General features: G+C 44.2%; 1 protein-coding gene across 1 annotated transcript in view; it reads left to right on the forward strand.

Annotated features, from left to right (window-relative positions):
• The first annotated feature begins 12,822 nt into the window (after window positions 1-12,822).
• The window catches only part of LOC126175783 (2-iminobutanoate/2-iminopropanoate deaminase-like), a 28,830-nt gene continuing 23,198 nt past the window's right edge, over window positions 12,823-18,454 (forward strand). The window contains exon 1 of the mRNA XM_049922755.1: window positions 12,823-12,970. Within this exon, the coding sequence (XP_049778712.1) occupies window positions 12,906-12,970 (65 nt within the window). The 5' untranslated portion in view covers window positions 12,823-12,905. The remainder of the gene's footprint in view (window positions 12,971-18,454) is intronic.

Here is an 18,454-nt window from a genome sequence, read left to right on the forward strand (position 1 = left end):
TCAAACTGCCACCCCGGGGGTGCATGCAACCAGGATCTTCTGTGGCCCGAGGTTCTCAGCCGTATTTTATAATAATATGCATGTACAGGTTCACCGAAAAACGTCACTTAATGTTAGAAGTTTCTCAAGGGTGTACTTTTTCTGCTGAGTATCAAACAAGAACACTTACAGAGATGGTAACATAGAAAAGTATTTTAAGATGTGCTTAATTTTAATTGACGTTGGTGGATTCGACCCCCACCTTAGTAAAGTTGGCCGCTTGCCACAGGGCAGAGGGGTAAGTAGCACAGCCACTGTGGGATCAGAAAATGTGTGAGTGGGAATGCTTTATTGTTCGTCTTCAAGGGGCCTGCGCGACTCATACCGATCAGCTGCTGTGGTATAAATTTTGACACAGAAGTAACAAGTATTCGTGTATGCGCATTCAGAGATGGTCATCTTCAAATGCGGTACTTATTTGTAGCAAGGAACGTTCAGTTAATTAAGGCTCACGTACTACAATGCAGCTAGCTAAAGAAGAAGGACATTCGAAATATTTAGTAAGCGTTTTTGGTTCTGTCTCGTACTGAACAGCATACCGTAATGCATTTAAATACTGTATAAGCACATTTACTGTAATTAATCAGTTAATTACCTGCTCATACCGAGAACAAATCTGCATTTATTTAGGCAGTTGCAGTGTCGCAACTCCGGGCTCGCTCTGGGCGACTGCAATGTGAAACAGCCAACGGTCGACCAGAAGGGTTCCGAATGATACCGACTTTTAGCGATCAGTACTTAAAAGTTTCCGTTTGAGGGCGTTTCTGCAACATGTATGAAACCCAGCATGACTCAGATGCGAGTATCTAAGCTCCGATGTGGTGGCAAGTGTTTAGTGTGGCATTGTGTTTCTCCAATATGCGTGTAGTAAATGTGGAAACATGAACTAAGGCGACGTTACGAGGGGGTAAAAAAAAGAAAAAAAATAAAAAAAATAAAAAAGACAGAAATTACAAAACAACCTTATCCCCTTCAAAATACTGTTCACTACAACTAATGCATTTGTCTCAACGATGCTTCTACTGTTCGAAACATTTTTTGTAATCATCTTCAGAAATGGCTGACAGCTTCTCCCTCATTTTTTTCTGGAGTTCTTAATTGTTTTCAAATCGGTGTCCTCTAAGGCCTTTTTCATGCATGGAAATAAGAAAAAATCGCATGGAGCCAGGTAGGGGAGTAAGGTGGTGAGGCAGCGGAACCATGCCATTTTTAGCCAAAAACTGCCTATAGTGGCCGGCTTCAAGGTCATCTCGCCGTCTTACAGCATTGCCAGTTTTTTTATAGTGATAAATTCAAATGTTCGTAAACATTCAAAATAAAATATTGGATAACTCTATTTTTAGTCTGGAATATGATGGAGTACTTTCCAAAAGGAAATTCTCACTAGCTGCTAGGAAAAATAAAGGAAAACTAACGTTACAAGAAATTTTGGAGGAAAATAATTTTTTACTTCAACCTGTGGTAGTAACAGAATCAGTAATGTAATTGGACTGAAAGAAATGAACATCCTCAAAGTTTACAGATGCAAATGCTGCGTCTTTTATTTCGGAGACATAAAAGTATTCTGAGATAAAAAATAACATATTATAAGAGGTGTGAAACTGTGTCGCCTGCGTAGCGAAAAATGTAGTCGCTGATGAATTTTCGTTCTGTAAGACAGCGAAGAAACTTCCCGCGAGAAAGTTGTTAAGAAAATTACAAAATTATTTTTGGTAACATTTCTGACATCATTATTTACAGAGGCAAATTAATTCTGCGATATTTCGTGCGCAGCAGCGCGCGGGTCGTAGGCCGTCGCCAAGAGTTTTGTTCGGACGGCTCGCTTTAGTATGACCGAGAGTATTCCCTACTTCCAGAAAATATTTTGCTGGCTGCTAGTACATATCCTTCGTCAAAGCATTCATCACTCAAAACGCCAATATACACGCTGCGCAAAAGTAATTGTAGTTATTTTGAAGCCAATGAAGTCGAGCAAAATATTTGTTCGAAAGGGTTTGTGAAACCCAAGTTTTATCTAAATTTGCTGTAATCCTACTATTCTCAGTACGCAATACGAGCCTGGTACACAAAAACCTCGTTCTTACTACTGCAATGTCCCTGTCCTGTGTTACAAATTTCGTCCATCATTACAGTTTCTGAATTAAAAACCAAGTGGGCGGAGAAGACAGTGCATTGAAGAGACTGGCCAGAATAATCAATTTTATCACGGACCTTACCCTGTGTTTCTCTAGCCATCGGCTACTATCCTCTGTCATAAAAGTAATACAATTCTACGTTCTAGCTTTTTGTAAAAGTCGTCAAATATCATAGATTTCTATGCTCTTCTCGGAGAATCAGAATAGGTGCTGGGGCTGTTCTGATGTTACTGCACTGTTTATATATACAGTCGATACAGAAGTACCACAACATTTTGTCATTTTATGAACTGCATTATCCTCACTACGAAACAGCCAGTAAATCCTTCTATTAAAAAAAGGAGTTAAATTTCGAATGTAAAGTAAACCGAATGCAGTAAGATTATACACGAATGTAAAGACATTCGATACAGGTTTTTAGGAAAAACTGTTGTTAATTAAATAACAGTTACTGTCGAGTAAACTAATCTCCACCACTTGTGATAAATTTATCAGACGTCTACAGTAACCGAGCGAGGTGGCGCAGTGGTTAGCACGCTGGAGTCGCATTCGGGAGGACGACGGTTCAATCCCGTCTCCGGCCATCCTGATTTAGGTTTTCCGTGATTTCCCTAAATCGCTTCAGGCAAATGCCGGGATGGTTCCTTTGAAAGGGCACGGCCGATTTCCTTCCCCATCCTTCCCTCACCCGAGCTTGAGCTCCGTCTCTAATGACCTCGTTGTCGACGGGACGTTAAACACTAATATCCCCCCCCCCTCCGTCTACAGTAAGGGAAAAACATTCGCAGTATGTCCTCTATAACTGAAATGAATAGACAAACATTTAAATCAAGTCAGCTATTTACATAGACAGCACTTACCTAAGCTGAAGGAGCTTCTGGCTCCTTGTCTTCAGATTCGCTGTCGCTTGTTTCAGCAAGGTGTATCATCATAGATTCCACTATGGTGCACTCCACTGAGAAGCACATGGCAACTAACGTTGAGGGTTTCAACTCCAAAGTTATACATAAATTCTGCAGCAGAAAACAGTGCCGTGTGGACTTCAGTTTTCGTTACTGAGGGAGTGCCACTTTTCAGTTTAATATACTTTTTGTCAATTTTTCCCCTTTTCCTTTTATTATTTACACGGAAGCGCCAATGAAACTGCTATAGGCATGCGTATTCAAATACAAAGAATCTAATCAGGCAGAATATGGCTCTGCGTCGGGAACGCCTACATAAGATAACTGTCTGGTGCAGTCGTTACTGCTACTACAATGACGTATTATCAAGATTTATGTGAGTTTGAACGTGGTTTTACAGTCGGTGCACAGCATCTCCGAGGCGGCGATATAAAGTGGGGATTTTCACGTACGACCATTTCATGAGTGTGCCGTGAATATCAGGAATCCGGTAAAACATCAAATCTCCGACATCGCTGCGGCCGGAAAAAGATCCTGCAAGAACCTTTCCGCAAACTGCTGCAGATTTCAGTGCTAGGTCGTCAACAAGTATCAGCGTGCGAACTATTCAACCAAACATAATCGATATGGGCTTTCAGAGCCGAAGGCCCACTCGTGTACCCTTGATGACTGCACGACACAAAACTTTCGCCTCGCCTGGGCCCGTCAACACCGATTTTGGACTGATGATGACTGGAAACATGTTGCCTGGTCGGACGAGTCTCGTTTCAGACTGTATCTAGCAGATGGACGTGTACGGGTATGGAGACAACCTCATGAGTCCATGGACCCAGAGGTGATGGAGGCTCTGTAATCGCGTGGTGCATGTGCAATTGGAGTGATACGGGACCTCTGATACGTCTAGATACAACTCTGACGGGTGACACGTACGTAAGCATCCTGTCTGGTCACCTGAATCCATTCATGTCCATTGTGCATTCCGAAGGACTTTGGCGATTCCAGCAGGACAATGCGACACCCCAGACGTCCAGAATTGCTACAGAGTGTATCTAGGGTATACTCTTCTGAGTTTAAACACTTCCGCTGGCCACCAAATTCCCCAGACATGAACATTATTGAGAATATCTGAGATGCCTTGCAATGTGCTGTTCAGAGGAGATCTCCACCCCTTCGTACTCTTACCCATTTATGGACAGTCCTGCAGGATTAATGGTGTCAGCTCCCTCCAGCACTACTTCAGACATTAGTCGATTCCATGCCACATCATGTTTTTTCACTTCTGTGTGCTCGCGGGGGCCCCACACGATATTAGGGAGGTGTACCAGATTCTCTTAGTGTAGTAGCATATTGGTAAAATTTTGCACAAGCTGTCACTGGAAGGAACGTTACGGAGATGCTCAACAAACACCAACGGCAGACATTATAGGAGAGGCATTATACATCTCATACAGCTTTTCTGTTGCCGGCCGGAGTGGCCGAGCGGTTCTAGGCGCTACAGTCTGAAACCGCGCGACCGCTACGGTTGCAGGTTCGAATCCTACCTCGGGCATGGATGTGTGTGATGTTCTTAGGTTAGTTAGGTTTAAGTAGTTCTAAGTTCTAGGAGTCTGATGACCACAGCAGTTAAGCCCCATAGTGCTCAGAGTCATTTGAACCATTTTTGATCCAGCTTTTATGTTGAATTTCCGAGAGCATACGTTCGAAGAAGAGTCTACCACATATTACTTCTTTCCATACAAGTCTCGCGACGAGAAAATCAGATAAATTAGAGCTCGTGTAGGGGTTTACCAACAATCATTCTTTCACGCACTATTCGCGAAAGGAACAAGGAAGAAGGGAATAGATAGGGGTACCTGAAGTACCCACCGCCACACACTGTAAGATGTATTGCGGACTGTAGATGTAGATGAAACGTTTGTTGTTACCCGTCAGGTTTTATGATGGCAAGTTTATGCATAGTTCCTCAGTGAGTTCGCCCGCGGAAAAGCACGCTGTTACGTAACAGGCTGGAGCGACCCTGAGAGCTTGCCCTTGGAAGAGGAGCAAAGCAAACAACGGAGGTCGCGGCGCTTATCATTTCATTCAGTTGCGAGGCAAGAGTTGCACTACCATGCTTGGCTAAGACTATTTTGGTTCCGTCATGCTGTGTCATTCCTGCACTGGATGTCTGTCTATGCATCTGTCTTTCTCTGACAGTCCCTCTTTCTCTCTCGCTGCGTATGCTCTGTCATGGTGCCCTGACTGAATGAAAGCATTGTCCTAGCCCTTCGTATGCTCTCTCTCTGTCTCTTAGCACAGACTTCTGCTGTATGTGCAGACTCATAATAAATCGCTCGGTGTATAACACTATCTGGTCTTATCTGCAGCTGCAAGTTAGAAATTACGAACAATATTTAGTTTCTTTCAACCATGGAAACGGAACTGAAGCTTTGTGATGGGATGACTTAATACGAAACCAAAAGAACTGAATGCAAATCAGTGCATTGAATTATTATATGTGACAGGTTGAAAGCACCGCTTCAGTTGTACGGTTCTTTTTATTTTACAATGCTTAAACCATGGCCGGTGGGATACTGAAAATGAACAAGATACCGAAGCTAATAACAATTGCTTAACGCAGTAGTACATATGAGAAAACAAAAAAAGAAGTTCCGTAAGACATTTTAGAAAACAAAGAAAGTAGTATGAAAAGCGTCAAGAGTACATTATGACTGGTGAAGGAACATATTGAACCGAGGCAGTACAGAAATGTTGCAAAACTCCGAACTGGAAGCCGGCGACTCAAAGCTCATGTATAAACCGTAAAACACAATGAAATTTTCCCTCTTTTCCATGAGTGGCGTGCAAATTTTTGATTTATTGGGTACGCATGTGGCGACGTGCCATAGTCATAAGGTAAAAAAATGGTTCAAATGGCTCTGAGCACTATGGGACTTAACGTCTTAGGTCATCAAGTCCCTAGAACTTAGAACTACTTAAACCTAACTAACCTAAGGACATCACACACATCCATGCCCAAGGTAAGATTCGAACCTGCGACCGTAGCGGTTCCAAACTGTAACGCCTAGAACCGCTCGGCCACCCTGGCCGGCCATAAGGTAAAAGAACACACATGTGGCACACTTAGTAAAAAAGCATCTCGCTGCTAAACAAAATGGAAAGTCTCTCGTCTGTTTTCAGTATCGCACCTGATGATGGGCATGTAAGAGCCCGAAACCGGTCGTGGTTTAAGCATTGTAAAATAAAAAAGAACCTTAGAACTGAAGCGGTGTTTACAGCCTCTACTACAACGCTCAGCTGCGGATATTCCTCCAGCAGGATTGATTATACTTGGAATTTGTCGATTTTTCTTTTCTTTCACTGCTCAGGTCTTTCGTTAGTTCTTCGAGAACGGACTCAAAAGCAGTGTTCTACAATTAAAAAAGTTGGACTGGCTGCAACGGACAAAGACTGGAAAGGACATTTGATGCAATTACTGACTCATTTAAATCTACATCTACATACATACTTCGCAAGCCACTGTACGGTGCCTGGCGGAGGGTGCTCTGTACCACAGCTTTCCTATTCCTGTTCGTTTCCTGTTCCACACGCAGTCAGAGCGAAGGAAAAACAACTATCTATATGCCTTCGTATGACACCTAATTTCCCGTATCTTATCTTCGTGGTCCCTAAAATGTGTGTTGGCGGCAGTAGGATAGTTGTGTAATCAGCTTCAAATGCCGGTTCGCTAAGCTTTCTCAGCAGTGTTCTTCGAAATGAATGTCTTCTTCGCTCCAGGGATTCCCGCGTGAGATCCCGAAGCATATCCGAAACAGTTGCATGCTCATCGAACCTATCGGTAACAAATCTAGCAGTTCGCCTCTGAATTGCTTCGATCTCTCCTTTCATTCCAACCTGATGCGGCTCCCAAATGCTCGAGCAGTACTCTAGAATGGGTCGCACTAGCCTCCTCTATGTTGTCTCCCTTACAGATGAACTACACTTTCCTAATAGTCTTCCAATAAACCGAAGTGGGCCTTTCGCCTTCCCTACCACTAGCTTCACATGCTCGTTCCATTTCATATCGTTTCGTAACGTTTCGCCTTCTTTACTGTGTCAAGCAGGAAACTGCTAAAGCTGTATCCGAACACTGCTCGTTTGTTTTTCCTACTCACCCACTTACGTTTTACTACATTAAGAGTCGGCTGCCGTTAACTTTGTATTTGAAATTTTAAACATGTCACAATATAACTCTCTTTAGCGCTAAACCATGCTAATATTTTCCTTCTTCTTCTTTTTCTTGTGCCTTTGTCCAGCATCGGCGCAAGGTCGGCAAGTTTACTAACGAATTGCGTATGTTTAGTTTAAGGGATGATCGGATGCCCTTCCTGTCGCGACCCTTTTACACCCCCACCCCTCTCCCCCACCTATTGCCCTTATGCAAGCAGTTATTTGCCATTGATTGACAGAGTTGTTACGTGTACTGCTGAGGGATATCGTGCGAAATTCTGTCCAACTGGGACGTTACATGGTCAAAGTACTGAGATGGTTGGAGGGTCCTGCCCATAATGCTCCAATCGTTCCCGAATGGGGAGAGATACGGCAGTCTTGTTGGCAAAGGTAGGGTTTGGTAAGCATGAAGACAAGCAATAGAAATTCTCGCCGCGTGCGGGTGGGGATTGTCTTGCGGAAATTTAAGCCCAGGATGGCTCGTCATGAAGGGCAACATAACAGGGTGTAAAATGTCGTCGACGAACCGCTGCGCTATAAGGATTCCGCAGATGACAACCAGAGAGCTGCTGCCATAAAAGGAAATGGCACCCCAGACCATAGTTAGTGGTTATCGGCCGTATGGTTGGCGACAGTCGGGTTCGTATACCACAGCTGTCAGGGACGTTTCGAGACACGTCTTCGCTAATCAAATGGTTCAAATGGCTCTGAGCACTATGGGACTTAACTACTGAGGTCATCAGTCCTCTAGAACTTAGAACTACTTAAACCTAACTAACCTAAGGACATCACACACATCCATGCCCGAGGCAGGATTCGAACCTGCGACCGTAGCGGTCGCGCGGTTCCAGACTATAGCGCCTAGAACCGCTCGGCCACTTCGGGAGGCTCTTCGCTAATCATTGGGGTTCAGTTCGAAGCGGAATTTATCGCTGAAGGCAATTCTACTCCAGTTAATGAGATTCTAGGGTGAAGACATGTCTGGAGACGCCCAGGACAGGGGTTAAATACCAACTGATTGACGCCCGCCAACCAGGAATCATTGCTTGAGACACCATTTCTTTTTCTAGTAGGACCCCTTCGGTTGTCATCCGTACGCAGTGCGTCGATGATATTCTACGCTCCGTTTTGTTGTCCTTCATGGCAAGCCGTCCTCGACTTACATTTCAGCAAGATAATGTCCGCCCGCACACGGCGAGAGTTTCTACTGCTTGTCTTTGTGCTTCCCAAGCTCTGCCTCGGCCCGCACTATCCCCGGATCCCTCCCCAACTGAGGACGTTGGGGGCATTATCGGTAGGGCTCTCCAACCAGTTAGAGATTTTGACGATATAGTGCACCAGCTGGACAGAATTTCTCTCAGGAGGACATTCAACATCTTTATCAATCAACGCCAACCCGAATAACTGATTGCATAAGGACCAGAGTTGGACCAATGCGATATTGACTTGCTCAATTTGTCAAACCCTTTCTCTTGAATAGACTATCCAATTTTTTTGAAATTGTGATCATTAGTTTGTCTGGACATATTCATCATAAATAGCGATATTGGTCTCATTCGGATAATTCTCTCGCGGTGCGTCGTTTCTTTCTTTCTTTCTTTCTTTTTTGTCTTGCAGTGTATTATGCATTAACATTAGCAGTCTCTGATCAGCTTGAAAATGGTCTGGTTGTAAAGACCGAAGCAGGTAACAGACTTAATGTAGTACCTAATAGAAACTGCTACGACTTTTCACAAAGTAAATTACACTTCCAATGTATCTGACAAGGAACCTCTTTAGTGCTAGGTCGCAAAAGGCTAATAATGTTTAAGGCATTCGATGCCCTACACATTGTCTACCATGCAACCACAATATTGGCTGTTAATGGCAACAGAGGGCTGGGCTGGAGGTATCTGATCGTGAGCACAGCGTGAGGCTACGGGTCGTAGTTGAATTGCTTAGTCGACGAGTAACGCACGACAGTACTACAGCGCCGATGGTGTTGATACAAAGCAGAGCAATGGCAATGAGAAAGCAGACATTGCATTACATCTCCAACAGTTGCCGAAGCTGACATTTCGTCAGATGAGAACCCAGGGGATTTCGCAGAGTGAGAAAGAACTGGAAGATGAAATATTAGCGTTTCTGCAAGATGAGTCAGTGGACTGTGTGGAGTCGTATACGCTCGTATGTGCGGACAATGTACACGAGAAGTACAATGATGACGACACGTGCTTAAGAAGTGAAAGTGATACTGAAACGGGTGTCGAGCCATATAGTTCATCATCCTTGTCGGACAGGCTGGGAACCACAAATCCCGTCTCCAGTGAAGCGTGGTAAGGGGCAAGCGTTGTCCAAGGAGCAAGTGCTAAAAATAATTATGTACATGAAAGATCATCCGCAGCATATTAAAAAAGAAAAACAGTTATGAACAGATTTCGAATAAGTCCGCAGCAATATGACCGTGTAGTGCATAAGAAAAACTACGGACATTCAAGGGAGGACAAGGCACACTTGTTGCAAAAACTGGGGTTCGCGTGTTTCAAGGATGTTGGATACAATTTACAGGATATGCACGATAGTGTCTTACTACGTTAAGCACATCAAATCTCGCGCGGCGTAGATTACAGTAATTTCAAGGGAAGTAGTGGATGGTTACATAACTTCAAACAGTGCTACAGAACTGGAAGACACAAGATAACAAAATTTCAAATGTGTGTGAACTTGACGATGCACAGCAAACCGCGGAATCGGCCCGAAAATTTGTCGATGAGATAAACAAATCTATCCATCGTTCAGTGAGGAATTTGTTTTCAACTCCGACCAGTCGGGATTTGAGGAGGAAATGCATATGAAAGGAACCCTGGAACTTAGAGGCGCCAAGAGAGTTCTATCAAGATCAACTAACAATGACTTGTCGCATTTGTATGCAATTATGCCGACTGTTAATCTGGTTGGTAAATTGGCTGGAAAGATATTTATTATGCTGCGAGAAGTTTGAGATGCTTTGCACCCTACGATTCTTTCTCGTATGCGTGATCTTGCAAGGGTATAAGGGAATATTTACGTCTCAGCAAGCAAGAGTGGGAAAATGGGCGTAAGAACTACAACTATGGTATGGGCACTGCTTTTGGCCAGTTGCTGGTCAAAACAACTTGCTTTTGCTTGATTCCTTGACACATGACTACAGCTCGACTCAGGTCGAGATGTGATCATGTGTCAAATAGTTTTATCTGGTGACTTCGGTTTTATATATCTGATGGAATAGAATGACCATTAGAGCAGTTGCTTTATAATTTTTTAATTTTTATTTCTGCGACAATGTTTTTATATCAGCTGGTCTGCCTCTTGTATCGTTATATCCAAATTATTTATGCATGTTAAGCTACACCCACGTATGTGATGCTGTACTAGTAGTTCTAGTAGTAATGTATATAGTGTAACTCATGTAAGCCCCCCGCAAACCTGTCATGTTATATCTTCACAGATCCGATGATGGCACCTTTAGTGTGGTGAAACCGGTCATCTAGTAAACAGTGTTTAAGCGATCTTGGGTTTTGAATTATTTATACAACAGAGTGATCGCCCCACAACACACTATGTGTTCACTGCAATCGATATACTTTCTTCAAGAGTGGATACCTAGCTGAACGTCCTGTATGTTTTCTAATTTCTAAGACCTCGCCTTCGATCTTGATGGTGCGAACCTTTGTGATCACTGTGGCGCGCCATTTTTCATTCGGTGTTCATGGTGCAAGTTAATGGTTAGTTTTGAACATTTCTTGAATGTCGACGATATCCATTTTCTAAAGTGTAATACATACATAGAAGGCTTATCTCTGTACCACCCACGCGGACGCTCATTTTCTGTGGTCCTCCTGATGCACATAACGAGTCACTAGCACTACTTTTCCTGTCATGAATGTTAATACAACACTTTGAAATGAGCCTTACTGAAGATCTCGCACTCAAGGGGTTTCTTGTCAGTCTGGCAGCCGCATTTCCTAGGGCTAATTTTAAGCTCCGGACCGTTACAACGAGATATACTACACTACTGGCCATTAAAATTGCTACACCAAGAAGATAACGTGCTACAGACGCGAAATTTAACCGACAGGAAGAAGATGCTGTGATATGCAGATGATTAGCGTTTCAGAGCATTCACACAAGGTTGGCGCCGGTGGCGACACCTACAACGTGCTGACATGAGGAAATGGTTCAAATGTCTCTGAGCACTATGGGACTCAACAGCTGAGGTCATCAGTCCCCTAGAACTTAGAACTACTTAAACCTAACTAACCTACGGACATCACACACATCCATGCCCGAGGCAGGATTCGAACATGCGATCGTAGCGGTCGCGCGGTTCCAGACTGAAGCGTCTAGAACCGCTCAGCCACACGGACGGCGACATGAGGAAAGTTTCCAAAAGATTTCTCATACACAAACAGCAGTTGACCGGCTTTGCCTGGTGAAACGTTGTTGTGATGCCTCATGTAAGGAGGAGAAATGCGTACCATCACGTTTCAGACTTTGATAAAGGTCGGATTGTAGCCTATCGCGATTGCGGTTTATCGTATCGCGACATTGCTGCTCGCGTTGGTCGAGAACCAATGACTGTTAGCAGAATATGGAATCAGGTCACAATACGCCAGTCACTACTCTAGATGAACTGTGGTATCGTGTTGAAGCTGCATGGGCAGCTGTACCTGTACACGCCATCCAAGCTCTGTTTGACTCAATGCCCAGGCGTATCAACGCCGTTATTACGGCCATAGGTGGTTGTTCTGGGTACTGATTTCTCAGGATCTATGAACCCAAATTGCGTGAAAATGTAATCACATGTCAGTTCTAGTATAATATATTTGCCCAATGAATACCCGTTTATCATCTGCATTTCTTCTTGGTGTTGCAATTTTAATGGCCAGTAGTTTACTTCAAGTGATTTGACGCCACTATTGTAATCGGATAGTGATGGGTCTTACCTCAGTACCAAGAGCAGGGGAGGTGGGTGATGGTACGGGGATGGAGGGTCGAAAGGAGGCAGGGGACAGGACAGCAACTCATGTTAAATTCAGACTGTAGGAATGAGGAAACAGTTTTGAGACTTCTCGCCAAATGGTCCTGAGTACACTTGTTACTAGTCACTGTCTATTACATGTTGTGTTTTCTGTCGAGCTGATACTGAGCTGATATTACTGTCTCTGTGGCGTGGCAGGATTTGAGTTCTGTCTGCACAGTCTCTTTTTTTTCATGTTCGAGTATTAACGTTGAGAGTCAGTTGTACAAGCGTCGATCTTTCCAGCTTTTCCGTTATCTCGCCACTGTTTCCTGGCAGTAGAGTACACGCTGCTTCAAAACGTGCTGAAAAGCTGTATGGCGGCGTGAATAAGCGAGTCTGACTTTTTCTCGTACGGAGAATGACAAGCACGCCTGCGAGTAGCTGTGTCATCGCGACCGTTTGTTGATCATCCTGCCTGGCGATAAGCGCCGATGAGACGCCGCTGGAGAACTGCACGATAACCGCCTTCTAGGTGACCTCGATCATAGCCGGGGGAACCAAGAAAGTATTTATACAGTCGGGTTAGTAGCGACAGTGTCAGTGCCGTCCGCCTGCTCGTAGTACGTACTAACCGTCGGAATGTCCAAAACCATCAAGAAAATCATCAGCACCGACAAGGCTGCAGCGCCCATTTCGGCCTACAGGTGAGGATTGTTTACTCAGAACTTACTGAGGCAGTATGCCTCAAAAACAAGCGGCGTTACGGGAGTGTTCCACCGCGACTGATGTATTTCCCTCGATTAACAATTTCAGTTTTCTCTACAATATTTCGAAGACTGGTCAGGTGTTGGTATCGAGTCTTACACGTTTTTGCTGTCTGTATTGCAGCTGGGCCATTACTGTTCAAATAAAACCAAGTAGGCTAATTCGTCTGTTGTGAACGCCTCAGTAATGTTTCATGTAGTACAGGTTTATGGAGATTTTCAAAAATGGTTCAAATGGCCCTAAGCACTATGGGACTTTACATCTGAGGTCATCAGTCTCCTAGACTTAGAACTACTTAAACCTAACTAACCTAAGGACATCACACACATCCATGTCCGAGGCAGGATTCGAACTTGCGACTGTAGCAGCAGCGCGGTTCCGGACTGAATCGCTTAGAACCGCTCGCCCACCGCGGCCGGATAGGGAGATTTTCTAAACGTCTCAGTGTGCGTGTTTTCGTTTCTGTTAGTGGAGGACTGATATCACCTCGAACTACAGATTTCGGGATTTGAAGTAGAAGAGCACGAGAATGATCTCAAGTGCCCTCTGCCGCGCGGGATTAGCCGTGCGGTATAGGGCGCTGCAGTCAAAAGACTGTGCGGCCGGTCCCGGCGGAGGTTCGAATCCTCCCTCGGGCATGTGTGTGTGTGTGTGTGTGTTTGTCCTTAGGATAATTTAGGTTAAGTAGTGTGTAAGCTTAGGGACTGATGACCTGAGCAGTTAAGTCCCTTAAGATTTCACACACACACTCAAGTGCCCTCTGTGTGCTGTCCGTTTAGTTTGTGGTAGCAGGTGTAGTTCTGTTATTTGCATGTACGAGGTGCATTCAAGTTCTAAGGCCTCCGATTTTTTTTCTAATTAACTACTCACCCGAAATCGATGAAACGGGCGTTACTTCTCGACGTAATCGCCCTGCAGACGTACACATTTTTCACAACGCTGACGTCATGATTCCATGGCAGCGGCGAAGACTGGAAAATCGCTAAGGGCAATAGCAGCACGGCTGGTGAATGTGCTGCCACGGAGAGTGTCTTTCATTGTTGGAAAAAGCCAAAAGTCACTAGGAGCCAGGTCAGGTGAGTAGGGAGCATGAGGAATCACTTCAAAGTTGTTATCACGAAGAAACTGTAGCGTAACGTTAGCTCGATGTGCGGGCGTGTTGTCTTGGTGAAACAGCACACGCACAGCCCTTGCCGGACGTTTTTGTTGCAGTGCAGGAAGGAATTTGTTCTTCAAAACATTTTCGTAGGATGCACCTGTTACCGTAGTGCCCTTTTGAACGCAATGGGTAAGGATTACGCCCTCGCTGTCCCAGAACATGGACACCATCATTTTTTCAGCACTGGCAGTTACCCAAAATTTTTTTGGTGGCGGTGAATCTGTGTGCTTCCATTGAGCTGACTGGCGCTTTGTTTCTGGATTGAAAAATGGCATCCACGTCTCATCCATTGTCACAACCGACGAAAAGAAAGTCCCATTCATGCTGTCGTTGCGTGTCAACATTGCTTGGCAACATGCCACAGGGGCAGCCGTGTGGTCGTCCGTCAGCATTCGTGGCACCCACCTGGATGACACTTTTCGCATTTTCAGGTCGTCATGCAGGATTGTGTGCACAGAACCCATAGAAATGCCAACTCTGGAGGCGATCTGTTCAACAGTCATTTGGCGATCCCCCAAAACAATTCTCTCCATTTTCTCGATCATGTCGTCAGACCGGCTTGTGCGAGCCCGAGGTTGTTTCGGTTTGTTGTCACATGATGGTCTGCCTTCATTAAACTGTCGCACCCACAAACGCACTTTCGACACATCCATAACTCCATCACCACATGTCTCCTTCAACTGTCGATGAATTTCAGTTGGTTTCACACCACGCAAATTCAGAAAACGAATGCTTGCACGCTGTTCAAGTAAGGAAAACGTCGCCATTTTAAGTATTTAAAACAGTTCTCATTCTCGCCGCTGGCGGTAAAATTCCATCTGCCGTACGGTGCTGCCATCTCTGGGACGTATTGACAATGAACGCGGCCTCATTTTAAAACAATGCGCATGTTTCTATCTCTTTCCAGTCTGGAGAAAAAAAATCGGACGACTTAGAACTTGAATGCACCTCGTATTAAACTTTTTAATGTTTTTAACCCAATATATAAAAGACAATTAAAATTTATAACACATAATATAATTGCTGTGTGTCCTTCACTTGATGATGTTTTCGAGTTACCGAGCCTGTCAGTCTGTTTATATTGAATGGTGTCTGAGTTTTGAGCACCTACATTTACATCGACATCCTTACTTGGCAAACCACTGTGAAGTACATGACAGAGGGTGCATCTCATAAAGGTGCGTTTACACCTGTGTGCCTTGCGCCTAGTCGTCGTGCAGCTGTGCTTGACCCACACGCAAGTAGAGACATGCGTGTAGGTTGCATGCCTCTTCCTCAACGCGTGCGTGCGAGTGATTCCATTCACACCTCTATTCACACTGGATGCCACTACTTCCGCGTGGGGCAAACTACAGCCGCACTAGCGACTAGCAATGCTGTATACGCACCATAACAGATATAACTGCTTCTTCCCATTCCATTCACATACGAGGGCGGAAAGGACAATAGCTTGTACACCTCTAATTAGTGTGATCTTCTCTTTCGGTCCCTATGGGAACGATGCGGAGGAGGTTGTGGTATATCCCTAGCTCTACCATTAAAGTTAGTTCTTGAAATTTCGTAAGTAGGCTTCACGGGATAGTTTGCATATATTTTCAGGTGCCTGTTGTTTCAGTTCTTTTTTAGCGTCTCCCGTGGCTCCGCGCGACCTCCCCGTGGGGGTTCGAGTCATCCATCGGGCATGGGTGTGTGTGTTGTCCTTAGCGTAAGTTAGTTTAAGCTAGATTAAGTAGTGTGTAAGTCTGGGGGCCGATGACCTCAGCAATTTGTCCCATAGGATCTTACCACAAATTTCCAAAATTTCCTGTTGGCCAAAACATCCTGTGACCACTAGCGCTGCCATCCTTTGTATACGTTCAGTGTCTCCCATTAGTCCTATTGGTACGAATCCTACACACCTGAGTAGTAGTCTAGGATGAGTAGCACGAGTTTTTTGTAACCAGTCTTCCGTATTTCCCTACTATGTTACCAATGAACCAAATTCTGCCAACTGCTTTACATACAGCTGACACTGTGTGATGGTACGATTTCATTTCCTCACAAACTTACATTCATGTATAGTATGAGTGAACCGATTTCGACTGTAATTCGTTGTAATCATAGGGTATTACCTATTTTCGTGTGTGCACGAGAAGTGCTGGTCTGGCTACCTGATTGGGTTCAAGGTTGATGTTTCTATTTATGTGCTTAAAGACGTCCTTAAGTTTTCAGATGGTAGGCCTCACGAGGACTCTTGCGTGATATTGTTAGTAGAATGTCCGGGTATGTTCATACAGTGCTGTTGGATGTGTACGGTGCCCTGCAGGTTGTCCGTACGGAGTATTGTTACCGACGTGCCTTCTCTTTATATGCGATAGTGATTCCCGGCGCACGCTACTCGCTTCATTTCTTTTTCCTTCCGTCACCTGTCCCAGCGTCCCGTTTAAAGCAGATTTCCTCGGTCTTTCCGATAATGGCCAATCTGGTGGCTGGCGATACTTTAACAATGTGTTGTTGTTGTTGTTGTTGTTGTGGTCTTAGTCCTGAGACTGGTTTGATGCAGCTCTCCATGCTACTCTATCCTGTAAAAGCTTCTTCATCTCCCAGTACCTACTGCAACCTACATCCTTCTGAATCTGCTTAGTATATTCATCACTTGATCTCCCTCTACGATTTTTACCCTCCACGCTACCTCCAATACTAAATTGGTGATCCCTTGATGTCTCAGAACACGTCCTACCAGCCGGTCCCTTCTTCTTGTCAATCTGTGCCACAAACTCGTCTTCTCCCCAATTCTATTCAATACCTCGTCATTAGTTACGTGATCTACCCATCTAATCCTCAGCATTCTTCTGTAACACCACATTTCGAAAGCTCCTATTCTCTTCTTGTCCAAAGTATTTATCGTCCACGTTTCACGTCCATACATGGCTACACTCCATACAAATACTTTCAGAAACGACTTCCTGACACTTAAATCTATACTCGATGTTAACAAATTTCTCTTCTTCAGAAACGCTTTTCTTGCCATTGCCAGTTTACATTTTATATCCTCTCTACTTCGACCATCGTCAGTTATTTTGCTCCCCAAATAGCAAAACTCCTTTACTACTTTAAGTGTCTCATTTCCTAAACTAATTCCCTCAGCATCACCCGACTTAATCCGACTACATTCCATTACCCTCGTTTTGCTTTTGTTGATGTTCATCTTGTATCCTCCTTTCAAGACACTATCCATTCCGTTCAACTGCTCTTCCAAGTCCTTTGCTTTCTCTGACAGAATTACAATGTCATCGGCGAACGTCAAAGTTTTTATTTCTTCTCCATGGATTTTAATACCTACTCCGAATTTTCTTTGATTTCCTTACTGCTTGCTCAATATACAGATTGAATAACATCGGGGATAGGCTACAACCCTGTCTCACTCCCTTCCCAACCACTGCTTCTCTTTCACACCCCTCCACTCTTATAACTGCCATCTGCTTTCTGTACAAATTGTAAATAGCCTTTCGCTCGCTGTATTTTACCCCTGCCACCTTCATAATTTGAAAGAGAGTATTCCCATCAGCATTTTCAAAAGCTTTCTCTAAGTCTACAAATGCTATAAACGTAGGTTTGCCTTTCCTTAATCTTTCTTCTAAAATAAGTCGTAGGGTCAGTATTGCCTCACGTGTTCCAGCATTTCTACGGAATCCAAACTGATCTTCCCCGAGGTCGGCTTCTATCAGTTTGTCCATTCGTCTGTAAAGAATTCACGTTAGGATTTTGCAGCTGTGACTTATTAAACTGATAGTTCGGTAGTTTCTCATCTGTCAACACCTGCTTTCTTTGGGATTGGAATTATTACATTCTTCTTGAAGTCTGAGGGTATTTCGCCTGTCTCATACATCTTGCTCACCAGATGGTAGAGTTTTGTCAGGACTGGCTCTCCCAAGGCTGTCAGTAGGTCTAATGGAATGTTGTCTACTCCCGGGCCTTGACTGTAACGATACTTGATTGAATACTGTTCATTAGTCCGGTATCCGCACCAGATGGTACTGATAGAGGAAATACAGAAGATCCAGAGAAAAGCTTCATTTCTTTTTTTTTCTGTCACCTGTCCAGCGTTTCGTTTAAAGCAGATTTCCTCGGTCTTTTCGATAATGGCGAATCAGGTGGCTGGCGATACTTTAACAATACTTGATTGAATACTGCTCATTAGTCCGGGATCCGCACCAGATGGGACTGATAGAGGAAATACAGAAGATCCAAAGAAGAGTAGCACGTTTGGTTACAGATTCATTTA

This window comes from Schistocerca cancellata, chromosome 3 (genome assembly GCF_023864275.1).
Source record: "Schistocerca cancellata isolate TAMUIC-IGC-003103 chromosome 3, iqSchCanc2.1, whole genome shotgun sequence".
In the NCBI taxonomy this organism is placed as follows: Eukaryota; Metazoa; Arthropoda; class Insecta; order Orthoptera; family Acrididae; genus Schistocerca; species Schistocerca cancellata.